General features: G+C 43.8%; 2 protein-coding genes and 1 long non-coding RNA gene across 3 annotated transcripts; 1 reads left to right on the forward strand and 2 right to left on the reverse strand.

Annotated features, from left to right (window-relative positions):
- Nucleotides 1–4,252: 4,252 nt before the first annotated feature.
- COQ2 (coenzyme Q2, polyprenyltransferase) lies at nucleotides 4,253–12,519 on the reverse strand. Its single transcript, XM_030271951.4, has 7 exons — nucleotides 12,246–12,519; nucleotides 11,994–12,160; nucleotides 9,528–9,649; nucleotides 9,213–9,298; nucleotides 7,740–7,873; nucleotides 7,096–7,284; nucleotides 4,253–4,770 (listed from the first exon to the last, which is right to left on the reverse strand). The coding sequence occupies exons 1-7, from the start codon at nucleotides 12,475–12,477 to the stop codon at nucleotides 4,657–4,659; spliced, it is 1,044 nt and encodes a 347-aa protein (XP_030127811.4). The 5' UTR covers nucleotides 12,478–12,519; the 3' UTR covers nucleotides 4,253–4,656.
- On the forward strand, nucleotides 11,083–12,116 carry LOC140684004 (uncharacterized). Its single transcript, XR_012055780.1, has 2 exons — nucleotides 11,083–11,274; nucleotides 11,388–12,116. It is a non-coding gene; the product is annotated as an uncharacterized lncRNA (long non-coding RNA).
- Nucleotides 12,520–14,992: 2,473 nt separating the features above from the next.
- HPSE (heparanase) lies at nucleotides 14,993–27,784 on the reverse strand. Its single transcript, XM_012573301.5, has 12 exons — nucleotides 27,432–27,784; nucleotides 25,794–25,939; nucleotides 24,664–24,789; nucleotides 24,131–24,304; nucleotides 23,530–23,701; nucleotides 22,960–23,007; nucleotides 21,178–21,271; nucleotides 20,442–20,548; nucleotides 19,817–19,931; nucleotides 18,060–18,178; nucleotides 17,780–17,926; nucleotides 14,993–17,012 (listed from the first exon to the last, which is right to left on the reverse strand). Exons 1-12 carry the CDS (start codon nucleotides 27,767–27,769, stop codon nucleotides 16,853–16,855), a joined length of 1,746 nt encoding a protein of 581 aa, XP_012428755.5. The 5' UTR covers nucleotides 27,770–27,784; the 3' UTR covers nucleotides 14,993–16,852.
- Between the last annotated feature and the right edge of the window lie 153 nt (nucleotides 27,785–27,937).

The following is a 27,937-nucleotide window of genomic DNA, read 5'->3' on the forward strand; positions in this document are numbered from 1 at the left end:
TCTCAAGTAAAGCCTGAAGACAGCAGATCCAGCACTCATTGCCTTTGCACCTGCCCCATGTGGATGGTTTCCCTGCATGCATGTCCCAAGATCTCAGAGGACCCCTGGCAGCACAGCATCTCATGGCTGGGCTGAGACACGGGAAGGAGTGACAGAACACTTCCCCCATCTTACCCAGCACATGAGAAAAAACCCACCAGCAGTGGTCCTGCTGTGGAGAGTGCATCCATCAGATAAAGATACAATGAGGGAAGAAACTCTGTAGGCACCAGAGTTCTGCCTGGGGTTGAGCAACCAGAAGTTTATCACCTGTCACCTGGGAGAGGAGGCAGGCACTGCACACCAGACCTTCAGCCTGCCCTTTTCCTAGCTAAGAGCAACCTAAGCCCCACCAGTTCCAGGGACAATCTGTGCCTACACGGCCTTGGCTTTCTGCCCAGGGTTTTCCTCCCAGTGAGGAGGGAGGCAGGAAACTCCTACCCCTCATCTAACAGATACGGTCAAAGTAACGCTTAACTACTGTCTGCCAAATCCTTCTTTTACTGCCTTGCTGCACCCACTGTGTAGTGTCATGCATGTGGAAGTGCAGGGGAAAAAGGGATCATGCCAACTCTAAGCAAATAAATTCAAGGTGCCTTCCAGCAAATGCTTAAAAGCACAACAATAATGCATGTTATGGTGTACATGAAGTCTGTGTTTTCCTCCATTTTCCTCTCAAGTACTTTTATTTCCATTTATATATATATTCCCTGAAAAAGTGATTAATAGCATGACAGAATTTGGGGGAAATAAGCTCTGATGGAGCTGAAAAGCACACAGGTTTTACTACTAAGCAGCCACCTAAGTGGTGTGGTTTCCCAGTGTTGAAGTGAACACTGAACAGTGGTTTCACCAGTGTTGAAGTTTCTTCCCAAAGCAGTCCCCTGGTGTTATGTATGTGCTGCTGCTTGTGAGGTTGAGCATTAAACAGTGATAACCTAAAGAGAAAATTATTCCCCTTCAATATCAAATTACAGAAGAACATTTATGTTGGAAAATACCTCTAAGATCATTGAATCCAACCATTAATGCAGCACTGCAATGTTCACCACCACGTCCCCAAGTGACACAGCCTCACACCCTTTGAACACTTCCAGGGATGGTGATTCCAGAACTTGCCTGGGCAGCCTGTTCCCATGTGTGACCACCATTTCAGCAAAGGGATTTATATCCAGTCTAAACCTCCCCTGGTGTAATTTGAGACTGTTTCCTCTCCTCCTGGCATTTGTAACCAGGGAGATGAGACCACATCCCACCTAGTCACAAGGTCCTTTCAGGGAGTTGTAGAAAGTGAGATAACTTACATTCAGACCTGAACTCTTTGAACACTTTGACATCAGTGCAGGAAAAAAATAAGGTCCTGTGGAATGGGCAAGGCACCACTTTCCCCAACTGCCCTTACAACCTGTTACAGGCTTGGTTCTGTTCTTTATGCACTTGGTAAAACTTATTTAATATTAGGTATATTCTATTTAATTTTGTATCAGATATATTTCCTTGTTACTATACCTGTCACAGACAAGAAGCTCTGCAATTTGGAGGAACTGTTTTGGAGGCACAAGAAGTCAGGGGCGGATTTGGATTTTGTTTTGCATTAGGATGGGAATTTCCACCCCAGAAATTACAGCTGTATTGTTAGAAGCATTGAACTTGGCATAAACACTGTTCTTTTGTTGTTGGTTTTGTTTTTGTTTAAGTGTATTAGGCCTCTTTCTGCTTTATTCAGACAAAATCATTTCTGTATAGCTGCCCGGAAGACATATTTTTTGATGGTTTTCTTTAACACCACCATCCATCCAAAGAAAAATGCTGTAAAACCAATGAAACTTTTTTCCATTTCCTTTGTAATTCTGGTACTGCATCTAGCACACTGCATTAAAGTTTGTTCTGGCCTTTTGCCTCCATCACAAAATGCAGGAAAAGCAACATCACCTCTTCAGTGTATCAGGAGCCTTCAGCTAGTACCTAAACTTCTCATTATCCATGGCCAGCTAAGATGCACATTTTTTCTTGGCAGCTTTCTTTTGAAGCTCAGAGCCTCTCCTGGTATTTGCACTGTGAAGCGTTTAGCAATCAGTTAATGGCCCTCTCCTAGCTTTTGCCAAAGTGGAAGTAGAAAAGGAGTGCCTTTTTTTACCAGGTCATGTCACCAATGGCTGGCGAGATGCCCGACCTACTGCCGCCATGGTGTTTGCCAGTCTCCCTGGCAGCCAGGTCTGCTGGCACAGACACTCCAGCTGTTTGCACAGCACAGCTCCTGCAGCATGTACTTGGGAATAGAGGGAGGGAAAACCCTGACCCCTCCCATTAACAGCATTATATTTACCAATAAATACTAATAGCAGAACCCAGGCAGAGTTTGCCTTGGCTGACCTTCCTCGAACGAGTCTTCTCCCAGGAAAGGATAGTGTGAGGACTCCCGTGTGCCACTGTTTCCTACAGGCTTCTAAGGCAAAGATCCAGCCACCCTGCAGGTTTCCAATGCCTGACAACCTCTCCCTGTATCCCTGCAGGAGTAGCACCCTTACCTCTACAGGGCTAATCCTGGACAAAGAGCTGGTGTTGCTTTGATACACCCTTCTACAAAGTGCAACACACAGGCAAGGGTTTCTGTTTCCCTGAGCAACTGGCAGTGATTTAGTTTGCCAGTGTTAGAGGCATTTGACCTTTCCGCTGCTGGAAAAAAACATTTGTTATCTCAACATCCTGTGGAAATACTTGGAAAAGGAGGTGAGGGAGAAAGGCAATGATAGCAGAGAAGAAACTTCCAGAGGATGTTGTTTTTGTTCTGCAAAAGCACACTAATAAAAAGCTGATGCTTAGAGACAGGAGTATTCGAAAACTTTTTAAGAAACTGTATCCAATTACAGCAGAGAGCATCTTAGTGAAGATTTGGAATAGAACACCTTGGGAATGAAGGGAGGAGATGTACATATATATGCCAACAGATGCAAACAGGAAGGTTTTAGCCAGGAAGCAGCTCGGCCTTTATCTTTTTTGCACTTTAAAAATCATTAATTTCTGTGTATTAATCATGCTTGTGCAACTAACATCCTTGGCAGCCTTTACCTCTTCTGCACTTTCAAAATTATTTATTTCTTTGTGTTAATCATAAAATTTTCACAAATTTAATATTCTCAGTATTACAGCCTGGAACCTAAGTCTTTCCGGTTTTCAGGAAATAAACCTAAAATACAGTTATTTCTTATCTGTGTAAAATGAAATTAAGATGAATTTGGACAACTCTCACAGAAAACATTAAGTGATTTTAAAGTTCCGAACATGAGGACTGTTTTGAAGCTTTAATTTATACTGTATTTAGCGAGACCTTTTTCCTCTTCTCATTTTAAGACAAACACTTGTGACAAGCAGTCATCAGACAAAGGTCAGAGAAGGTTCAAATGCATGACAAAATATGAGTTCTTCCCAAATCTGAGCTACTTAAAGATACTTTAGTATGTTAAAAGAGCAACCACCTCACTAAAGTAACACCACTGAAACTGATGCATTCTAGTTATTTTACAAGACTTTTTAATTACTAGTAAATGGCTAATTAACAAAGTTCAAGTTGGATGCATCAAATTCTCCCTCTACAAAATGCAGCTATGCCACAAAACTCATCAAAAGCTTATGGTCTTTCATTATTAAACTGCTTTTCTAAAACATAATACTTTCTCCACCCCAGAAATACAAACTATATTTAAGAACAACTTCTGTGTAAGGGCCATTTAGTTAGCCTGCACTTGCTATTTTTACTGTTTCCAGGCATTCCCCTGGAAACACGTTTTTCCTGTAAGAAAATAAATAAGACTGGTAGGCATAAGTCAAAACAAGCAGAATTAAAAAAAAATGTGTCAACAGTTTGTGTGATTAATTTGTAGCCCAGGGTCAACCACTGCTCACACACGCTCTATTTTTGTTTTCAGTCCTTTGTGTTCAAATCACTCTTGACAAACAAGCTCAGCTCACTTTGTGCAGGCAACTTTGCAGAAGCCTGTCCTTTTCACATGGAAAGCACCTGCTGCAGCAATCACAGGAAGAGCAGAAAATCTTCTTAAATACTTCTCTATTGACTCATTACTGTGGACCTGACACACTCAGAGTCCTGATTTTTTCCTAGACATCCCAGTAGAAAAACAGTTTTTGCAACTCCTCCATGAAGCAAGCTCCAACACAAACTGAAAATTACCTTTGTAATAAATCAGACCATCAAGCATGTACAGCCAGATTTTATTTACATCCAGAAGTTATTTTGCATTTTTACCTGTGCTATCACTAAGAGACATCTGCTTCATATAAAATCTTGGGTTCACAGTCTCCAGAAGTGAGACAGAAGTTTGCTGCTACTACACAGGACCAGCAGAGCTTTTTGGAGCTTCTGTGCAAATTGAAGCTATTCCCAGATAACCAAAACTTCCATTGTAGAATTATCTCAATTGCATGATTTCAGAAACAAGAATGTTTCCACCAGCTTTTATAAATAAACAATATAAAGCAGCTATATTTATATTAAAAATGTTTTCTTTCTCACAATACTTACACTTCAGTTAGATTAAAATATCAGTATAGTGATTTCAACTATCTGTTGTCTGAAGGCTCTTCTACATTTAAATCTTTTCATTTCCACAGATTTCCAAGCACAATCCCTATGAAGAGCAGAATTCCTACAGTACGATTTGAAGCAAATTTTTTCCAACAATCTTCGGGCTTGTCTATGTCCAAAGTGTAAATCTGCAAAAGCACAGTATAACATTAGAGGATTATTATTCTAGAGACTCTTAAAATAGCTGACACATCACAAAATTATCTGCAACTTCAAAAAATTAATCTTAATCTCTAAAGTCTACCATTAACTCCACAAGAAACAGAAATACTCTGTGTTTAATTTTTTTTTTGCGTAACTGGCATCTGTGTTTGACAGATTTTTTTCAACATACAGCAGAAAAGTCAAGGATCTCATATGAACATGATTCCCAGACCATCTCAATGGAAGACTATATAAACAGTTCAGTTACTAGTGTGTCTGGTTTGATATTAAAAAGTGCAAAAATATCTGAGCATGTAAGTAGGTCTCTGAGATTTTCCTTAGTAGGTTGCCACCTAATTTTTCAATGTAACTCATATACACATAAACTTAATGCACTTTTTCATTTCTACTGCAAGGTGTTGTTCCATGTTTCAGTAAAGACATGGCACTGGAGAGCCAGAAGTGAACCAGAGCAAGTGCCAGGCCCTGCCTTGCCACACAGGACTGGTTTCAGTCCAGTTGCTCTTAGCCAAGTCTATGCAATTCCCTTCCAAACAAGAACCTGGACACCTGCAATAGTAGCCAGAAGCAAAGCCTGGCTTACCCACATGGCAGCTGCCTGCTGTGAGTCAAAACTAAAAGTCAAAAAAAAAACCAAACCAAAAAAAGAACCAGGAACCTGAGAAGGAGCCCCTAAAACCTCAAACTTTGCACTTCAGCCTTTGAAAATGTTAAAATAGAAAGTATTTGACTGAAAGAAGTGAAACCTTCCCCAAGAAGTCTGCTTCATTTGTGGTTGTAGAGAGAAATCAGGGCTGGGTCTTGGTCAAATAATCAAAAACACTCTTCACAAGCTTCTAAAATATGATGTGATACACACCCTTAAAACTGCCAGCTACTCAGACACTGGGAACTTGAAACACTGAAGTGGCAAATTAAACTAAACAGCAGCTAAGATATTCTTTCAGAAACACAAGGAATGTAGATTTTTTTTTATTGGTGCACCTCTTGAGAGGGATATAATTTCACGTCATTGTGATACAAATTCCTCTGCCTCAGGCAAAAATTCAGTGAATCAAGGAACTCTTGGAAATCCTTGTCCTGAAGCATCTTACTCAGCTTTCTAAACCCAGTTAAGGACACAATCAGAAATCTTGAACAAGAAGATAAGCATAAAAATGTTTAAGCAGGACTAATATTAAAATAATTCCTCAAAAAGCTACTCTGTGGTACACAGAACAGTTCTGCTCTTGTGACATTGGCAGTCCACACAATTGTGAATTCCCCATCATTTATACTCATTAGTCTGCATCCTCACTTATAAAGATTCTTAAAAGTGGTTCCCATTCATGACAAAACTACAGGACAAAGGCTCTCTGACAATTCAAACTGTAAATGATCATGCAGTGGACATAGCATTCTTTCCCTCATACATTTCCAAGCACAGTCACTGCGAAAACAGTGGCTGAGTGCCAGACTACATCACTACAAGGATTCTCTTACTCAGTGATATGTTTAATATCCATTACCTGAATGAGCTCCACCCATTAAAATGCAACATTACAATCAATGTGCTTTATAAAAAGTTCCACATGCCAACAGATTTAACTGCTCAGACTAGCAATGGTTTTACTACTTGCAGTACATAATACTCTGCTGTCACTTACCTATCAAGACCAGCAATTAATTTTTGAATAGACTGACTTGTCACTTACTACAACACTGTATAAGACAGCTGGTAGGGTTCAGAAAGAACAAGATAACAAGATCCTATCTGCATCCTTTACTGACAAAGCTATTTTTTCTATTATTCACAAAAATTTCTAAACGAATGCAACTACAAGACTGAACTGGATTGTTCTCTGCTTTTAAGAGAACTCTTTAGAACTGTCAATTAACATAAAGTTATAAGGTCAGCATCTGCTATTATGTGTGCCAGACGCTGCAAGAACTGAATCAGAACAGTCAACACCACAGTATTTTGCAGCACATTGAGGTCTATGTAGCAGCAGCTGCTGCTTGCAGTGAGGAGAAAATCCTTTCCTTGAGATTGCAGCTTAATGTGTGGCACTTCTGTTGGTTACAAACAGACTGAAACTCAGTGCTCCACTGTTTTTGGTCAGGACTGAAGGTCTCCTCAACTAAAAGGTCTGCAAAAGGTACTTCAGAAGACACAGATTATTATCAGAAGACTTTAGCTCTCTTTACTGCTTTTCATGGGTAGCTCATGAATTTACAGGGGTTGAAAAGCCCTCTGACTTCTTAGTAACAGTTTCCTCATGGAAAAAATATGAATAAATCCATCAAACCTGGTGTGCCAGGTGAGCCCCTACGGCAGCCACAGCCGAGTAATATGGGAAGGTTTGGTTGCAATTCATCCCTGCCATGCACAAACTCAGGAGCATGGCCAGGCTGAAGCCACTGAGCCACTGCTTCGTGTCCTCCTTGAACTGCAATGCAGTTGACTTCGCACCAATCATGATGTCGTCCCTCTTATCCTGGAATGAAAAGATGAATTACCACAAAATCCATAATCCAATGCCACTTCATAAGAAAAATAAAAATGGGGGATTTGCTTAAATTTTGAATGCTTCTTACTAGGAAGCCAATTTAAGGGCAGCTGTAGGTCCCCACATTAAAATTTAAACTAGAAGGTTGGTCTTAGAGTTGTTTAGCAGCCAGGATTTAATACCACTGTTGAAGTTATTTCCACAATGTAAAAGCATATGAGCACAAAGGCTACTTTCCATCTTTCCACCTGACTTGTAAAACCTTGGCAAACAGCAATAAAATATCGAAGGGCTGGGACTTCTTTGGTGCTGCTTAAACTCAGCTGAAGGTGAAAAACTGCAAGAGGTTAGTTCTGCTGTTTGACAACAAATTTGTAAACAAAACACACAAACTTGTGTGACCTTTAAACACAGGTATCTGGAAGGTTTCACTGTTACACTACCTGATGTGCATAAATGGTGTCGTACACCAGTGTCCACATGACTCCAGCAAAGTACAAGGGCAAACACACAGACCACTCACATGACCCTTTGATGGCAGACCAGCCAAGAAGGGCTCCCCAATTAAATGTAAATCCTAAAAACATTAAGAGAATAAAAAAATAGAATTTACAAGAATGCTAGCACCAATTAAATACAATTTGAGAGTATCGTATCAGCAGTCTTTTGTATAATACCGACATTTCTATTTTTCTACCACTTATTTTCAAGCAGGTAATAAATATAAATAATTTGACATTAAATAGTCTGGACATGCAAGAAAAAATACATATGCCACACATTTTTCCCTAATTTGAATTTAACTTCCTTAGTGTAGGGAAACATTTGCACAGAACTATTCCAGAATACTCAAACAACAGGTCTGAAGGTAAAATGCTCAGGCGTCAATGTAACAAAACATGTCAGCATAACTGGCTACAAAACAGTACACAGCAGCCAACTATGGTACTTCTAGCCTGAAAATTACAATTTTGGTTTAAAAACCCCTGAAGACAGATGGCATAGGAGAGCCAATATACACAGGTATATTTTAGTAGCTCAACCTAAAACTTAAGCACCATCAATATCTATTCAGGAGTTATTTTAGAAGCTGAAGACTGAAATGCTGTACACACAAATCTGTATTTAAGAAGGGTTTTGAAATAACCCCAAAACAAGAGCTCATTCTCAAATAAGAAATGTTTATTTCCTCCCTACTCTTCTACCTCCTATCACTGCATCAAAAAAAGGAACTGATTTCTAACAACAAAAGAAAACCAACCCCAAAGCCACACATCAACTCCAATGCCTGTCATAAATTAAGAAGCTTGTGGCACAACAGAGCTTTGTCTCTAAGGGATTTCTATTTTGATATAAAGTTATAAAAAGTCAGATTGCTAAAGCTCAAGTACTTGTTGGAGAATGGTTGCAGGAGAGGGGTCATGGATCAATTCATTGATACCTCTGACTAAGACCCCAGAATCAGAATCAGGCTGTGTCTGGCCTGGGAACAGAGCTTGGGAAACAGGCTCTGTGTCTGGGCCTGGGAAACTGTACAAGGTCTGTCTAGGCCTGGGAAATAGAACAAAGTCAGAATGAGATAATAAGGACAGGCATAGCCTGGAAGATATGCTCTGTCCTTGGAAGGCATGACTTAGCAATGAGAACTTGGCTTGGAGAATTTAGCTACAGCTGTAACCGCACTTAGGAAAAGTAAAACAAAGACCTTTGTAAATTGACCAATGAGAGCTGTTGCTGACTTTGCTTGTAGCAAACCCTATATAAACTGACAGGATTTTTGAATAAACGAAGCTTGCTTATCAATCATACTGATTGTGCTTGTCTTCTCTCCACCCGCAGCATCAAGTACTAATTTGCAAAACACCCCAAAAACTACATCTGAAATTAAAAAAAGAGAAAAAATCTTTCCATCTCACCCAAAACTAGCTGTGGCCAGTATGTTACTCTCTTCATCAGAGGGTAGGTGATCACAAGCAATAAAGAGGCTGCTCCCAGAATGATACTGTAAAAAGTACGAACAGGATTATTGTTTGCACTGTGTCTACTTCAGTAGACACAGTGCAGCATTGCAGAAGCTGTACACAGTACACTAATTATTTTCCTTTCAATTACAGTTCCATGACAAATAAAATCCTCCCACTGACCCCAACTTCTTTTCTACTCAAAATCTCTGTGCTTAACTCAGGACCCAGAACCAGACTTTAAAATCCAAAAGATAACTCATACATCACCTGTAGTAATTCAGACACAGAAGCACACAGAGCGCCAGGCTGAGTTGTCCCCCGAGAAAAACCAAGGACTGGAAAGTGGAGATATCTCCAGCTGCCAGGGGTCTGCTTGCTGTCCTTGCAACCTAAAAAAGGGAAATAATATTACTACCAGGTACATCTGTAACTGATGGGCAATTTACAGTATTTGTTTCCTATTTTCTAAAGAGAAATGAAAAGGCCCTAATTCCGTTGTTTGCTTTTGTTTCTCTCTAACGGCATTTTCAGAATCCAGTCTCATTGATGTGGAGTTAATAGCTGTGAAAAGACATTTAATCCCAACTGGGATACAGTAGAGTTTAGAAACTCTTGTCCGGAACAAGAAATCATACAAGGTAAACTGAAGAAAGAAACAAGTATCAGAAAAAAGTTAAAATAAATGAATGGTGAGTTACTTGCCAAAGGTGAGCAACGCCAAAAAAACTCCATGAATTTCACCTCAACATGAGGAAGAACTTATTTACATTGAGAGGGGCAGAGCACTGGAAGAGGCTGCCCAGGGAAGTTGTGGAGTCTCCCTCTCTGGAGACATTCCAAACCCCAGCTGGACTGTGTCACAGGCTCCAGGTGACCCTGCCTTGGCAGGGGTTGGACTGGATGATCTCCAGAGATGCCTTTCAACCCTAACAATTCCATTAAATTGTTCATGTTGATGAAAATTGTGCCAAACCTATTCAAGAGGTTCAAAAGCCAACTTTTTACAAAATATTCTGTACATAAAAAGTATCTTGCCTATGCTTGAATAATGTGAATTTAAATAAACTCTTTTAGCTTGTTCTCCCCCCTGCCATCACGTTATACTGCTTTTGGAGCAGTAATGCACTTAACATACCTATGACCATTTCCACTGCACAGTGCAACCAAACATGGGATGTTTCACTTAAAAAAAAATGGCTCAAATAATCAGTAACACAAAATCTAAACCCCAAACCACCATCACCTACACCTGTTGTTGTCCTGGCCTCTATGGCACCTGTGTTGAAGGCGGCCTTTTAAGGTACCCCAGAAAAAGCTGTGAAGGCAATTTTTAAACTTTCCATCTGACCACATCACATAATACATAAGTTAAATCATTATATTGAAATTCCCTCTTATCACATCCTGACATCAAATCTGTTTAGCATACATAGTTGTTAACGCCTTCCAAACCTTAAACCATCCAAAGCTGCCATAAACCACACTCTGATTCCCTAACTTCGCAACAGCACAAATACAAGTGCCACACTAAGAACTTCAGATACTGGATTGGCTCATTATTCTGTGTCTTGTAGGGCCGAAACCCAAACTCCAAAACCACAGGAGCAATACAGGGACAAAAAACAGGAGGAGCAAACAGTGACGCATCACCAGGATGTTCCCCTCCAAGCCTGCACCTGTGCATGTTTCAAAATCTCACACTGGGCACTGCCTTTTGCTTATTTCCCTCTTCTGAACAAATGGGAGATGATAAATGAAAACATACAACATAATAGAAGGGGATTAGCTCAGGGTTGGGCATGATACTCTGAACAGCCAAAATTAACAATACAACAACAAAAAGAAACACTGCTTCTAAAATTAAGGAAAAAAAAAAAAGTTGTTCTTGGATAGATTGTCACTAGTGAGTGTAGCAAAAATGTGTTAATTCTGTGGTGCAAAACAAGGTTGAGAAATAAACTCGTTCAAGTACTGCCTACAGCCAACAACAGCATGTATTTTATCTTACACAGAGGTGAGTATTCTAGAAGACTTACTACACTCCTGGACAGAGAAATGTTATATGAAACAAAATACTTTCTACTATTTTTGGAGGAAATATAGACAAATTAATTGCATGCATTTCAGACAGAAACATGGAGGAATTCCTGAACCTGGATCCTGCACTCAGCAAGGAATCACTGGCGATGTTCATGTACTTCAGTGCCTTCAGAAACCTTGGTGCTTGGCTGAGAAAAAACAGCATCTCTTAAGTGGAGTCCCCCTCCCTGAAGACATTCAAAACTCACTCGGATGCGTTCCTGTGTAACCTGCTCTAGGTGAATTGGCCTTGGCAGGGGGGTGGAACTAGATCATCTCCCGAGGTCCCTTCTAACCCTAAAAATTCTGTTGATTCTGTGACGATGGAGATGAATGGGCATATGCTTGGTTCACTGAATCGCAGAACTGCTTGGGTTGGAAGGCGACCTTAAAGAGCACCTCATTACAACCCTCGTATTGTGGGCAGGGACACTTTTCACTAGACCAGGTTACTCGCAGCCCCATACAACTTGGCCTTGAACGCTTCCAGCAACGGGCCACCTAAAACATCTCTGAGCAACCTGTTCCAATGCCTCACCATCCTCGGAGTGAAGAATGTACTCCTAGTATCTAATCTAAACCTGCTCTCTCGGATTGAAGCCATGCCCCTTGTGCTGTCACTCGTGTGAGCAGCCTTGCCCCGCCGGACGCTACCTGTCTGTCATAGTCGCGGTCCCACATGTCATTGATGGTGCAGCCGGCCCCTCGCATGAGCACGGCTCCCACGCCGAACAGGGACAGCATGCGCCAGTCCGGCAGGCAGCCGGGCGCGGCCGCCAGCCCGATGCTCCAGGTACACGGCAGGTACAGCAGCCATGTCCCTGCGGGAGACAAAACCCGCGGGGGGCTCAGCGGGGAACGGGAGCCCACGGGGGCAGCGGCCCCGATCCTCCCCGCCGCGCTCACCGGCGGGCTGGTGCAGCCGCATCAGCCGCAGGTAGGGCTGCAGCGCGGCCGGCGCGGCGCGCACCAGCTCAGCCGCCGAGAAGCAGCGCGGCCCCGGGAGCGCGGCGGGGCGGCGGAGCAGCAGCGGCGGGGCGAGGGCGGCAGCGAGGGGCGGGCGGGTGGCGCGGAGCCCGAATGGGCCCCGGAGCCCGGGGCTGCCCCAGCACAAGCGCGCCAGCAGCGCCGCCGCCATCTTACCGCCCCCCCGCCGCCGGCGGGACGCGGCTGACGGCGCTGCGCATGCGCGGCGGCCTCAGGCGGGTTGGGCTGAGGCGGGGCGGGATGTGCGGTCAGTGTGTTCTCGGTGAAATCCTCTCCTCGAAACTTAGCGTCATCGTTCTTAACATTCATGTCATCTCCAAGGCCTTTCCTCACTGTAGGTAATTAGAAAAAAAAAAAAAAAGAAAGAAAAAAAAATCAGATTTCCCAATGGGTTCACAGGTTATCTGCGCGGAAAAAATCACAGCACCAGATGTTTATGTCCAAAAAGGAGACAGAGAAGTCCTCTGACTTTACTCAAAAAAAAAAAAAAAAAAAAAAAAAAAAAAAAAAAAAAAAGAGCGAGAGAGGCCAATGGGCATTGCTCTGGAGTCTCTGAAGTTTACCTTTCTTTTAATCCTATTTCCCCGGCTGCATGACCCTCTTCCTTTCCCCATTGACTGAGGTACTTGAGACGTACAGGCTGCCTGAATTACCTGATGTGTATCCCCTTCTAATATGCACAACACCCTTCTGCCCCCCACCTTTTCTTTTTATCTCTAAATCCAGGATTTTAATAAGGTCTTAGACGAGCAAGTCTCTGTCAATTAGTAACATTCCTCTGAAATGTATGGTTACTCCTGTTGCTTCTTTCACCTATCAGTGTCTAGCTTTTCCTACGGGGAGACTCACAGTTAGTTTGTAAAGACACATTCTCCTCATTCCTCCCATATCTTCCCACTATCTTGTTCTTTCTCTTTCTTTTCCTTATATATTTTCTTAAATTCTGTCTTTATACTATCTATGGTTATACGTCTATAGTTAATAATCAAAACAGCTGCATACCTCCTTTCCATCATTCTAAACTAAACCCCCTATATATAAACACCAGTCATTCATGTGTCATTTCACTCTTATCCACCCCAAGAGACCCATTAACAGGAACCTCAGATGCCTCACCTTCAGGGTCATAACACCAACATATGAGTTATTGCACAACCCAGAGAGCAGAGAACAGAGCCATAAAACATGGCATAGTTTCAGTGTCTAAATGTCCTCAGATCTGCTACTAAAAGATTCCTTGGGGAGTTCATTGTCCCTGTAGAGTATATATTTTTTTTTTGCATTACACACTTCCTTCAGCTTGAATGACTCACACACTGGTAGAAAACAATGGAAACCATTTTGAACTTTAACTCCCCAAGATGCTGACTAGCAGGAAGAAGTGAAATATGATTGCGGTGGACAAGTGACTTCAATGTTTTGCCAATATTTTGCCATTGTTTTATTGTTTTAATGAGCAGCAGTACTCCACAGCAGTAAAATGATTTTCACAGGACCATAAAAGGAAGAGTTGCTCAACTCTGGTGAAGAGTAGCTAATAAGCTAGGTTGGTAAAGTTATCATGTTGATAAAGTCATCATGGGCTTTATTCAGATACAGACAAGTACCTGAGGTGTGGCTGAATAGTGAGTCCTGGAAATGAATCCCCACAGCCTCTCTGCTTGCTATGTGCATAGGAACACGGATGCTCTGATTGTCACCAGGTAGATTTCCTCTATAGACACTGCTTTGGTGTTTTTATATGTGTGAAGTGGCAAGAAAACCTTGGACTGTGCAGAAAATGTTTAAGGAGCTCATGGAAATAGAGCAATAAAGTAAACTTTTACAAAGTAAACTTTTACAGTTACTGCCACTGTATTTACATTCATAATAAAGTGGCCTGGCCCTTCATTGAAATATAATCTAGGGAATAGTTCATTTCAGACTAATAAAGCTCAGCTGTCTTGTTAACATGAGTTGAACCTGATGGTCAAAATGTCCCAGACTCTAAGGAGGTTATTGGTATCTTTATTTTCACATACACCAAATGATCTGTACCAAAGTGTGATACAACTTACTCCACCTTCCAGGAACTGATTTACAGTAAATTCAATGTGAGTAATCTGACCTCCCGAGTCAAAAGGGCTAAAGAGAATTGAAATGAGTGTGAAATATGATTCTCCCTGTTCTCAAATAAGTGTACACACATATATTCAATCCCCCAAGGTTTACGACATTGACAGAGGAATGTGAGGGTGGTGTTCATCTCTGTTTCAGACCATAGCTTCCTTGTAGTGCTGGGATCCAGCGTCTTTCCCATTCCCTGCACTTATGTCCCTCTTGCTCTGTATAGCTCCCTCTGTCTAACAGCAGCTATTAGCTTGATGTGCAACACTTTGTAAAGAGAAAGGTGGTTACTGAACTGTAAAGCAAAGCTCCCCAGCCTACCATCAAGAACAGGGCTCAAGAGGAGACACGGTTGGCAGCAGCTGTCATTTGCATGCACAAACATACCCGGGGCCCCTCCTGGTAGTTCCTGTAGGATTTATTTCATTTTTGTGTACTTGGGTACTTTTATTGATAATAAAAAGAAGCATGGGTAGTTATGACCAAAAGAAAAATAGGGAGCGTCCTGGTATCAGCATGTCAAAAAGGAGTCTTAAAAAAAAAAATGAAGACTGCCAAAAGCTGGTATAAATTGGTTTCATTAAAGTCTTCAAATACAAAACTCACAAGCATTGGAATAAACAAAATTTTTAGAAAAGTTCTAAAAAGAAGCTACTAGGCAAATAATAACTTTGATGTTTTAGTCGCAACTTACATTTTAATAAATAATAATAATAACAAGAATAATATATTATTAACTTTATGTTGATTGTATGTACAACTTTCCATCTTACACTCTCTTCTGTTATGGAACTTAGACAATGTAAACAAACTCAGCCTTCCTCGTTTCTGATCTGTTATCCCCTGGTACATAAACCTTCACAGAATGCATCTGCTCCGTGGACGCACACACTCCTTTGACAAATTGAACTCAAATATAACCTTTTTAGTGTGCAGGTTTTCATCAGAACTACAAAAGTACATCAGTTTTGAAAGTTGTCTCATTAAAAAAGGTTCCTTGCCCTGTGTTAAACCCCATGTAGCTGGTAGCATCTTTTTAAAGCTTAAAAAGGGAGGTACAGTAATGTGGGGTTGTTCTTCCCTGCTGTGCTCATAAATATAAGGCATTAAGAGTGTGGTGGGCTACATACCTTCAAGAAAGGTAGATGCAAATAAATATATGCAGAAGGCCACAGCTACTGTCCTAGGCTTTTTGTTTCCTGGGGACCAGCAGCCTGTGTGCCACAGGGAGCTATTGCTGGCACAGCCAGCAACCTTCCTCATGCACACCCTCATGCAACTGCAACAGGGTGTGCATGAGAAAGGCACAGCTGGGGAGAAAAGCCACCACCAACACGGATTTCTGTCCAAAAGTGCTGTTTTCCCAGTAGGAAGGATGTCAGCCTGACTGGGCACTTCTGTCCCCAGGATGCTCTGTAGCAACTGATGTCCCTCTGGTGGTTGCGGGGTGAGTGGTTTCCTCAGCCTCTTTTCTATCCCATTTCCCCAAGACAGAAGAGACCTGAGTGCTTTAGGGAGTGTAAAGCAGAGAGAGCTTGAGAGCTTTACCTGTGCATAGGTTCAGGAAAGTCTTTTCCACCTGCAGGGTGGTGCAGGTTGAAGAGTCATGAGTACTCACTGTGCAGCCCTCTGAGCACAGAGGGTTATTGCCAGGGCCGGGTGGCCTCCTCTCCTTTCCTTGCAGGGAAGAAGTGTGTGATGACAGAGGTTGACCACCCTACAGGAACAACCTGCATTTGCTGCATCAACTCGCCTTTGGAAAGCACAGAGCCACAGCTCCATCTTGTGACTGAACAATCCTAGCTTGAGAAAAATGTGTGTTGTTTCCCCAAATCTAATAGAGGATCTGGTTTCTCTGCAAGGCTTTTGCCCCTGCAAGCATCCTGGCCTTGTGGTTTGCTTTGTGTGTCCACACTTTCCACCCCAAGATACCCTCAGCAACTACAACCCCCTCTCAGGCTTCCCCACATAGTGTGAAGTCACAGCTGTACAACTCAAATAAAAACCCTGCTCATCCTTTCTGAAGGCAAGCTTTTGAAGAAACTGCTTTAGGAGCTGCACTTGCAGAAACGAGAGGGAGAGAGGAGGTTGCAGTGCCTGGACTGGCAGAGCCCCAGGTAGTGTGAAAAGCTCTCTGCATAGTGTGGAGAAGGGTTCCATGCTCAAGTACAGTGACAGGCTGGATCAAGAGCAAAACCAGCCTCTGCCTGGTCTTGTTCTACCTGGATAATTCTCCTGGAATCTTCCTTGTACCAGTTACCCAGTGAGACCTTATGTCTTCCCCAGCTAACAGTTGTACTAGCACTGCAACATTTGCATCCCTTACCAGAATTAAATCCCATAGAAGTGTGAATTTCTAGGATTAGAATTTCCTACTAGCTAAATGCTTTACATTTATCCTGAGTGTTTGTGTTGACCACTTAAATGCAAGCAATAGCTTTGGCATTTTTGATAACATAAAAGCCGTAGGAGAAGGCTGGAAGGCCAAGCAGTCTGCCAGGACCAAGGGGCTTTTCCATAAGCTCTGGCAGTGTTTCATCATCCAGCATCCGTAGCACATGGCCGTTCAGCTCAATAGACCTGGAGAGGGACAGAGAGAGTGTTTGGGCAGCTGTGCTCTGTTTGCCATTGAGTACAAACTGCTCTGGGCCTGAGCGTAAACATTAACTCAGCCCAAAGCCAAACCAAACTTCCCTGGAATGTGTGTGTACACAAATGCTCACAGACATCTGTAGCACTCCCAACTACATGGACTCCTTCAGAGAGGTAGCACAAGCACATTTAAAAGTACAGTTCCTTCTCTTTCAGTGAGGTCAACAGCTAAACAGGCTTTGAAAAGTACAAAATTAAATTGCTCTTTCTCGTGAAAATATTAATATTCTTTTTTGCCCACACAGCAGATCTATTCCCTGTGGATGCATTAACAATGTCGACAAAAAGACCCCACCCATATACAAAGTCTGAACATGTTGCTGTAAATCAGGAGCTATCACTTGGGAAAGCTATATATCTGTGCTTGTGCAAAAAAAAAAAAAAACCAACAAAACAAAACAAAACAAAAAACCCAAAACAAAACAGGACTTCAGCAGCTGGTCCAGAACACTGACACCTGCTAGGATAAACTTGCAAATTAACATCAAGTAAATGTCCTTACAACTTAGCAAGCTTTCAGCAGCCTGAGTTTAGGAGACTTGATTTAACAGAAGTCAGATCTTACTGAAAAAAACCCAGATGAATAAATGGTAACCCTCTTCTTTCCCCTTGCAAATTGAATAAGGTGAGGTTTTAAAGACCATCTAAGCCTACTCACAGTCTTTTCCACAGGGCCTGGAGGAATTGCAACTTACTTGGAAAGAATATTCTCTTTGCCATGAGGCAGTAAGAGGTACTGATCCACATGCTTGCTCGATAGGTAATCTGGTAGCTCCAAATGTTGGGTGACGTTGTAGAGGTTTAAGGCAAACAGTGTCACATCCCCTTCTCTGTACTTTGGGCTGCAAGGCAAGAGAAGGTGATGGCGGGGATCGGAATAATGTGTGACCTTGCACTGTCCCATATGGCATTTGTTGACCCAGGGGTGGCCATGAGCTCAGTTTCCAGGATATTTCACCCTTCCTGGAGGCTTACTTGAGGCTGCTTGTGCAGTGGAGGTAGACACGGAGCTTCCTCTTGTTGGCTCCTGACAGGCCGACCTGCAGCACCTTGGTACCCACCAGCTTCTTGTAGAGCAGTGAGAGCCAGTAGTCCTGGGAGGCACAAAAACACATGGAAACATTTGTGTATGTGCCACGTGCTCCACACAGTGCTTAATCTAACCTTCATTTTGAAGCTTATTGCAAGGGGTTTTCCCCATAGCTTTTTGCTTTACCAAGCTTTTCACATCTACTTAAATTCACACAAACACCATAGCTAAAAGGGAAGCCCTGCCTTTGCAGGCAGCTGTGTTTACAAGGTACCTTAGACATATTTTCCCCTTCGTACGCAACTCTCAGAGCTGTCAGGGAGAGATTGTGCTTTGGAAACGCCCTTCTGCAGGGTACAGAGAACCTCGGGACTGAATGCAGGGGTGTGAGCTGCCCTTCCTGCAGTAAAACTTGTACCTAAGGCACCAGGAAGAAGCTCCTAAACTTTAACCCCTTTCATTAACATTGTACTTTTGAACAAGTATCAGGATTTCTAAACCCAAGTCACAAGTGTATCCTCTGACACTCGATGCCTTAGAGCAGGGCGATGTCCAGTGCAGACTCATTTTTTCCAAGATTTTCCTGGCTTTCAGAGAGCTTCTCCCAGCTCATCTGTTGGTCTTTGAGGTTTTCTTAAGAGGAAATCTGTTGTGTTTCTCCTCTGACTCACCACAAGCCCAGGAAATTACTTTTGCTATTAGCCTTCATGCTGAATCCCTCTGCAAGGAAATGCGGCCTTTTGACACTTCCTCATTTCTGTGCTAACTAAGCTGATGCACCTGGGTTTGGATTTCCCTGTCTCTGAAGCATTATTAGCTTGGTTAGCATCTGTATTGCCTGCAAGTGAGAAAAAGGCACACAGTTTCAGTCCAAATTAAATATATTTTAAATGAGGGAATGAAAAGCCCAAAGTCACAAGTCTGATGATGCAGCCTCTGGTATAGGAAGCAGCTGATCAAGTAGGATGGAAAATCCCTGTATGCTGGGTTTTCTTTCAGGCTGGCTCTACGACCACCAGTGAAAATCACAATTTGGAAGCAGGAAAATGAGAGGAAAGCTAAAAAGGAAGATGCTGTCCTCTCAGTCCTCTCACCCCAGTCTAAGTGGTAGTAGTACAAAGAAATGTGCCGTATGTGCAAGAACAATGTATAGTTCATACAATGAAGTTTCATCACAGCAAAGTGTTATTTCCTAATAAATCAAACTATACTAAATGTATATTTCAATTTAATTATCCTTCAGCCACCACTGTAGGATGAATAAGCTCATGACCTATAACACTTGAGTGTTGACTTCACAGTGGCCTGGTTTCACATGGAATATAATTGATTTAAATATCTCTTTTCACTTCTGTTTATAAACTACTTGTCACTCAGCTGAGGAGTAGTCAAACCAAAACAGGCCATCCAGAAAAACCTTGTGAGATCCAGGAGCATTGTACAAACCAGAGCATTGTGTCCCACAAATCAGTTTCTGCTGTGCTGAAGACTGGCTGCACCCCTGCAGTTGGAGTAAATATCTTGTGTGCATACACATATATGTAATAATACATTAACCTGTAGTGGAACATGAGATAACTTTAGGTGCAAGGATACCTGTGACCATCCAAGCAAAAAAAGGTGTTATTAAAATAGCTGACTTGTCCCTCCACATCCAGTGTTGCCTGTGCAGAGGTGCATTCAGGGGGTGTTACTTACATACCGGCAAAGGCTCAAAGTTGGCGTCCACCAGGTGATAGGTCCCTGCCCCGAAGAAAACCTGTCTCATAACTACATCAATCCCCAACTTGGCTGAAAGCCCGAGTTTGTCCAACCACCTGCCAAAAAATGAGGCAAATATCATGCAGATGAAAGTGCTGACCTCAACAGTACTCTGTTGCCCTTCTCCAACCAGCTCGGGAAGCAGGAAAGCAAAACTTTAAGTGATACTGACTTCCTTAAAAGCACACAACTAATTTCAAGTCTTGCATTGATTACATTAAAAAATAATTTCAGTCCACCTCTTGATGTCCAAGTTGGTGGGAACAGTTGCTCCATTCCTCTATTTGTAGGTGGTGGAAACAAGGAGTGGCAGCAGATTCTCCTGAACTGGCCAAGGGTCTGAAGGCTGAGAGAAATCATCACACCAACAACAAGGTTGCCTATCATTATCAGACTTTGACTTGCTGGCCCACCAAGCCCTGATGGAAAGTCACTGTGTCTTATAGGATGGAAAAAACCCGCCTGCACTCCTCAGGAAGCCTGAGGAAGCCACACTCCTCCTGTGAGGCAGCCCCATTCAGCTGTCAAAATACGTCATTTCCCCACACCTGAGACACGGTACTCACATAAAGCCAGCAACATAAGTGTTAGACAATCTGGGAGCTCCTCCTCCATAGGCAGAGCTCGTCTCTCCCAGCCACACCTTCTTGTCTGGCACAGTCTGACCAACAATCTGGCCAGTGGGAAGAAGAGAAAGAGACAATGGTTATTTTTTTTGGCTACTGAAATAAACAAAATTTAGTGTTTTAGCCAAAGGCTTACTTAGAATGTTTACATTTAAGGGATAACACTCTGAGATGGGATGTCACAGAAATTTGGATCAAAAGGACTTAGAAGTAGATTTACATCCCGCCCCCCCAAAAAACCCCGAATTTGCTACCCATGTAAAAAAGGGCAAACATCACTAAAATCCAGGTCCCATAATTCTTCTTGTGCTGAGTAGTGCTATATTCTAAATCATAAGTCTCTCAGGATCTCAAAAAAAAAAAAAAAAAAAAAAAAAAAAAAAAGGCAAAGGGGGGATGGGATAACCATAAATTACATCCCTGAGTAATTACTAGATCAATGAATGAGAATGTTGTAGGTGTGTGATGCACCTGGCACCATTTTTGCTGCATAGCAACTGTTGTAGCTCATTTATTGTTAGCATTGTTAATTTAAATTTTTTTTAATATACAATGTCAGCAGAACTCAGGCTTTCAGTATCCCTGTTTATTGCTAATAAGAAGTAATGCTTTATTTTGGATTCTCTATTAACCCCCTGGAAACTGAACATAGGAATGATTGAATAGGTCAAGGCACCTCGAGGACTTCATATATGGCTGTGGCAAAGGTATCCAGCACTTCAGGGCTCAAGAAATCCCCCCTAGTTGCACTCTGTCCATTCACATAGTAACTGAAAATGGGGAAAAAACATAGACAATATTAGGGAATAATACCACCAGTGGTACAAAACACCACTGAAATTATTCAGTTGATTGGTACATTTATCCACAGCATGATTTTTCTGTCCAGTGCTTTTTAATTTTTTGTTTTCCAAACGTGTAGGTCTGTCACTTGTATTTAAGGGACTTTAACATACAATTACCTCAGTGGAGTCAGGATATCACAGAAACTTTCACCAGCAGAAGTAATAGGTTTGTTTGCATCTATTTATTTAGAATAAGGAAAACAACACCAAGATCCTGGAGCTTGTTGAGGAGTCCAACAGTCCTATGTGATTACTTGCTTTACTCTATCAAGTTATATATTAAAAATAGAAACTCACAGCATCTGTCCATCTGCTGGGATATTTTGGCCGTTTGGAGAGAGCTGAAATGTGGGCATCCCTATGGTGTGAAGGTTGCCCTCCACCATGAGCAGAACAGCTTTTAAGACTGGTTTGTCCAAATAAATTGGAATGGTGGTTTTTGCATTTCATCCTGCTATCACTCAGTCCTAGCAAAAACAGCTGAAGCCTTCCAGCCACAAGAGGAAGCTAAAACCTGATAATCCTAAATGAGTAAAGAACAGACCAGGAAGGGGAAAGGACATGTTTCATGCCTTTCTAGCAGCTCAAAATACATAGATAATGAATGTATGAATACATATATATATAACAAATAAGTATGTGCATCTTTTCTCACTGTAGTCTGACTGCTGCATGTCATGTCCTGCTTTTGACTCTGGAAAGAAATCTGCCTTCACATGGAAATCAATTTCAAACACGTGGAGTTCATGGCCCTGGGGCCAGTTTACCCCACTGTCCCTGTGTATGGGTATTCTTAGTTCAGTCAGAGAGAAAGAAGAGTTTCTAACCAGGCTAGAGCCTGGGAGAGAGTTGCAAAGGAATGTAAATAATTTTCTATCTCTCTTGTTGTTCACATTGTTTGTAGATATGTTCTGCCACCGTGCGCCATTCACAGCGCACCAATGGTGTGAGATGTTTTTACTTAAAAACCAATTAAATCAGTCTGCACAATGCTCTCTGTAAAAGAGTGATGTATTTGAAATAAAGTAGTTAGTGTTCACACCATCTAGCCATCTGAAGTTTTGTACCATCCTGCCTCAAAGCAACATCCATGAGCACTTTAAACCTACAAATCAAAGTCACTGCACAGGAGCAAAGGGCCAGGTGCCAGTGCTGTTTGCACTGCGCTTGGGATCTGAGGGTGAATTACCCACACAGAGCTTGAAATTACTCGGAGAACAAACTCAAGGGAGCAGGAGGATCTGTTGGCAATTCTCCATGGACAAGGGTCAGCCAGATCTACAGGGATTTTTCTTTATATCAACTAGACATAAAGTGAGCAAACAAAATTATCATCTTGCACATGTTGCATTCCCCGTGACAAACCCCCACTGCTGATTTTGGGTCTCTGCACCAAGTAGACCCTTTGGAAGCCCCAGCATTTCTGTAATGTGTTCCTTCAATTCATCTCTTATTTGAACACAGAAATTTGTGGAGAGGCTCCCGAAAATATGTTGAAAGGGGCATTTCACCCCCCTCTTTTCTGTTGAGATTGATAATTCTGTTCAAATTGACAATTTTTAAAGAACATGAGGCAGTAATCAGACTGACAGTGGTAGCCAAGTGGTACTTACTGGTGCCATGTGACAGAGTCAATCACCTTCCCTCCCGATTTCAGGAAGCTGCAACCAGAGGGAATGGTGGAGAGCGGGGAGTTAAGCAGTACCAGTGATGGGTCATGGCCCTCCCATTAGTGCAGTGCCATGCACAGCCTTCCCCTCTCCCCATGGCTGGCAGTTCTGACAGTGAATGCTTGGGGGCCAGGCTTGCCATGGCTTTTAAGCAGGCTTTGGGCAGCCTGGCTGCCTCAGCAGGTTGCTGGGAAGAAGAAATGACCTTTGTATAACGTGTGGGTGTTTCTCAGGCTAAAAGCCCTTGTTAGCACAACCCTAGAGCCAGTACTCAATGGGAAAATGTGTGGACCACTGATGTACTTCCAGCAGCTGAGTTTTACCTGGCTGAGTATTCAGGCCTTGAACTCAAGCATGCAGATAAGATTGTAGTTGTCATCTGACAAGGTAAAAAAAATTGTTCAACCCCCGCCTTAAAGCCTCTTCATGCCTCCTGCATATAGGGGCAGACAAGCCACAATTCTCCCCACCTGCCTCACGCCAGGGAGTGCTGCTGGAACCTCACACACTTACCTTCTCAGCAGTCTCTGTGTGTGCTTTCGGGGCTGCCCAACATCAGGGCCATACAGCCTGGCGTGCTGGTAGAGGGCATAGTTATTCAGCAGCTGGCGTAACTGAATGAAATCTTGCCCCAGCTGGAAGCCATCAATGCGGATGCCAGATTTCTTCCTGAAGCTGTTGGGCTCTGGGGAAGAGACATGCACATCAACAACCCACTCTATTTCTTGGGCACAAAATAGGGCAGTTCCATCCACATGGGAAGCACCAGTTCAGGCTTCATCTGATCTGGCATGGTGTGGATGAGATATTTGAAGGTGAGCATGAAATCAAAAGCTCGGGGGATACAGTGTGCTGCTCCTCAGGACTCTGTCCCAGCCTTGTGGGACATCATTCACTTCATCTCAAAGCCCTGGTAGGAGCAGCAAAATCATCTCAATTTGCTCATTCATTTTGTCTTCTTCCAAAATCCCTCTGCAAATTAAGACCTTAATGTCTCTAAATAAGACATCACCTTGCCTTTATATGCCATCATCCAAAATATCCAAAGTTACTAGCCCATACCCTCTGGTGGTACTTTTCTAGGTGATGGCTGGTCTGGCCAACAAGCACTCACCATTCCCAAGCTCCCAGGAGATGTTGTACCTCTGGGAAGCACAGTAGTCCAGCAGTGCCTGGGCATTTGTGCTGTCCCACTGCAAGCCACCTTTCCGCAGCAAGGCGTTGAGCCCAAAGATCAGGTGAAACCCTGAGCAGTTTGCAAAGCTGTAGAGAATATCCAGAGTATTTTCTGCACAGAGGAGAAAGGAAGGGTGTTTATCTCAAGGTTAGACCATGCTAGTTGAGCTCTGGCCAAGCAACAATCTTTACTGCCTGTACTTATTTAGCCTGATGTTGCAGATGTGCCCAACTTTCCTAGCCAGGCAGAAGAGGTCAGGCCTCACTACACAACATCTTGCAAACTTTGAGCACCTCCCAACCCCTGCAGTTGAATACTATTAAATGTGGGATGGCAAACAGTAGAAAAAGAGTTCTCTGAATATTTTTCAAAGCGGGTGAAGTATTTATTTTTCAGTGGTTTTAGCTCCTAATAACCTACGGCCCTTTTACTGTGGGGCAGAGAATTGCATCCCCCTGTTTAAGTCTTACTTGTAATGGTGGTGTTTTTGTGCTTTTTCCGGTTCTGTTCGGCGAGAATCAGCTTCTCCTGGCTAGGCCATTGGGCCAGCAGTACCTTCTCAACAGCAGCAAATGCAGGCCTTGAGCCACAAGCCTCTGTAGGGCAGAAGGTTAATAGGAATTAACTCCTCACCTCCACAGCCAGCAAACCCGTGTTCCAGGTAGCTGACAAAGCAGATAAGCCAACCTGGCATGCAGTGGTGTGGCAGGAATCATGACCCACCATGTTGCAGGCAGGAACAGGGCAATGCTTCCTGCACTGGCCATCTCATGCGGGGGAAAGTGCCGATTTCCCCGCATGGCTCACTGGCAGGAGCCATAAGACATGTTTCTTTCAAAGCTTATGTTTTTTCTTGGCATGCAAACCAGGAACAAGCCATAACCAGTGAGGAAGGCACCAGCCAAAGTCACAGGAAGGGGCTACTTAGCAAAATGCTATGAGGGGAAAAGTACCACTTGACTTCAAAACTGAGCATCGTGCTGGTCCTACCTTAATGTAGGATTTCACAATCGTGCTTTGTGCCACAGGAATATACAGGATTTTGTTTTATCTGAAACATCTCTTGACACTTTTGCTAAGTTCAAAGAGAAAACACCAAGCTCAAGCAGTTGACAGGGGTCCATCAGGTTTGCATTTGCCCTGTCATAGCAGCAGAAGGGCAAGGCTGCACCCCCAGCAAAGCCCTCTGGCTTTGGAAAAGAGATTGAACACTCTGTCTCCTCAGGTTATTTCTTCCATCTGTTCCTTAATTTTCATAATGAAGCCACAGCTTCTGAGCTGAACTTGACCACCTCCCAGACAGTGAGGGAGCTCCCAAGATTGCTGCAGGGAGCAGAAGGCAGCAAAGGGAGAGTCTCAGCAGATGCCAGGGAGGATACAAGGTCCCCTACATTCTTCCTCAACATCTCACAGCTGGCACAGCTCTTCCCACAAACCATGCTGAAAGTCCACAGATCTCCTCTCCGTGGATGATAGCAATACTGACCCTGTGGAGGGCCCCCAGTGGTGCTGCTGTACCCTTGCAGCATCCTCAGCCTGTGTCAAAGACCCTCCAAAACCTAGGATGGTTCCAAGTCTAACAAGTTGATGCCCACTTTACCTTGCTGTGCCTGAAATTCCCAGAGGACTTTTTCTTCTGAAGTTGAATCCTTGTGGGGATCAAAGATAAGAAAGTCTGTCTCAGTGCCACCAAACCTCAGGAAACCTGGGGACAGGGCCATTGCCAGGGTACGCAGCTTGGAATTGCTGAGGAGGGAATGCCAAGAAACAGAAAACCACTATATTTATGCAGACTGTGTAGAGGGTTAACATGGCAAGTACTTTGAGAAACATGCTGCAGTAGGTGAACTGGGGCTACCCAGTAGCCTCAGAGAATTCCTGATGGCTTGCCAGGATCTGCATCCCAGCCCTCTGCACTGTGCAAGTGAGCCAGGAGAGGGTCTAATGGGCAACAAGGGGAGAACATACCTGAGGGAATACCATCAGGGAGCCAAATCCTGGGGGCAAAGTAAGGCAAAACTTTAAAACAATCTTGTTTTTTTTTTAATCCTAAATATCCTCCTTCCCTAGATAGTTTTGGTTTTGTTTGTGCAACACCAACATAAATGTCCTGTGAGAACTTGGGCACAAAACTGACTTTACATCATCAGCCCCAACTTCCATCACAAGAGCCAAAGCAATTGCCTTTGTACAGAAGGGAGATTAAGAGTCCGTGCTGGGACAGTTGTTAACTCTTCCAAAGCAGGCATGCAAAAGAATGTAACTGTGACTTGCTCACATCCCATGCAGGATGTGCAGCACCGACAGGCAGCCTTCTCTGGGGGAAACCGAAATGCATTGGAGGGCACTGGGCACGTTAGACGCTATCTGCTCTGTGGTGACAAACAGCAGATTAGAGGCCACCAAGTACTTCCTACTCCTCATGGTGGCAGGGCTGGCCTCAAGCTGAACCCCAGGGTGTGAAGGTGGGGCTGGATGTTGGAGACCTGAGCGCTTTCCAGTAAAGCTGGTGACACCTTTCTCACCAGCTCAGTGAGGACGAAAATGTGCAAGGAGTGGGAAAGAAGGACTGGAGCATCCACACGTTTATTGAATGCTTTCATGGATGGTGATCCCACCATCTGCTTCCCTGTGCAGCCTGTTCCAATGCATGATTACTCTCTCAGTGAATAAATTTTTCTTAATATCCAATCTAGAGCTCCTTTGGTACAACTTGAGGCCGTTTTCTCTCGTCCAGTCTCTTGTCAGCTGGAAGAGACTGACCCACTATTCACTACAACCTCCCTTCCAGTACTTGCGGAGGGTGATAAGGACACCCTGAAGCCTCCATTTCTCGAGGGTAATCAACCACAGTTCCCTCCGTTTCCTTCTCCTTTTTTTTTTTTTTTTTTTTTTTTTTTTTTTTTTTTTTTATTTTCTGCTGGCAAAGCAGCTCCTCTACCAGACTTATTTCCGAACTGAGCTTTCCCTGCACCCCCGCAGGCCAGCTGCTCCTTCCCCGAGCACAAACGAGCCGGCGCGGCTCGCACCTGCGGAAGGTACCGCCTTCTGCCCTGGGAGGACGGAATTAGTGAAGCCCGAAGCAGATGGGATCCAGCAGCCTCTCCCCGACCCCATTTCTAGGGGTGGGCGACTCCCCGTTCCCCCCAGCTCCCTCCACAGCGCCTTTGCTGGGATGGCCCGGCCCTTTCCCCGAAGACCCCTTCTCCTTTGCCCAGCGGGGCGAGAGGCGGCTCACCTGAGCAAGACGACATAGCGCGGGTCCCGGGCGAGGCTGGCATCCAGGGTGAGGGAGAGGAAAGCCGGGCTCACCTCCCCTCGGGGGCTGCCCCGGAGCCCCATCCGCAGCACTGCCGCCCGGTGCCCCTCGGCCAGCGCCGGCAGCAGGAGAAGCAGAAGAGGCAGGAGAGGCAGCAGCGGCAGCAGCATCCTCCACTCCCGGCCCGCCGCGCCGCCGCCGCCGGCCCCACCCCCGAGGAGGGCGGGCCGGGGCTGCAGAGCTCCGCTCCTCGCTGGGAAGAACCGCGCTGCCCTGAGCACAACCTTCCTCGCCCTCTGGGAGAGCTCCAACAGCATCTTCGAGCCTCAAATAATCACCGGCAAGACACCCGGCAAAATGAACCTGTGTTTACAGCTGGTTCCTTTCCTGCTCACACCTTCGCAGCCTTGCAGCCGCCCTGCCCGAGCGGCCCTGGGCATTCCCGTGTACAAGCAGCCGGCTGGAACATGGCTGTAGGGCTGAAC

This window comes from Taeniopygia guttata, chromosome 4 (genome assembly GCF_048771995.1).
Source record: "Taeniopygia guttata chromosome 4, bTaeGut7.mat, whole genome shotgun sequence".
NCBI classification, from domain to species: Eukaryota; Metazoa; Chordata; class Aves; order Passeriformes; family Estrildidae; genus Taeniopygia; species Taeniopygia guttata.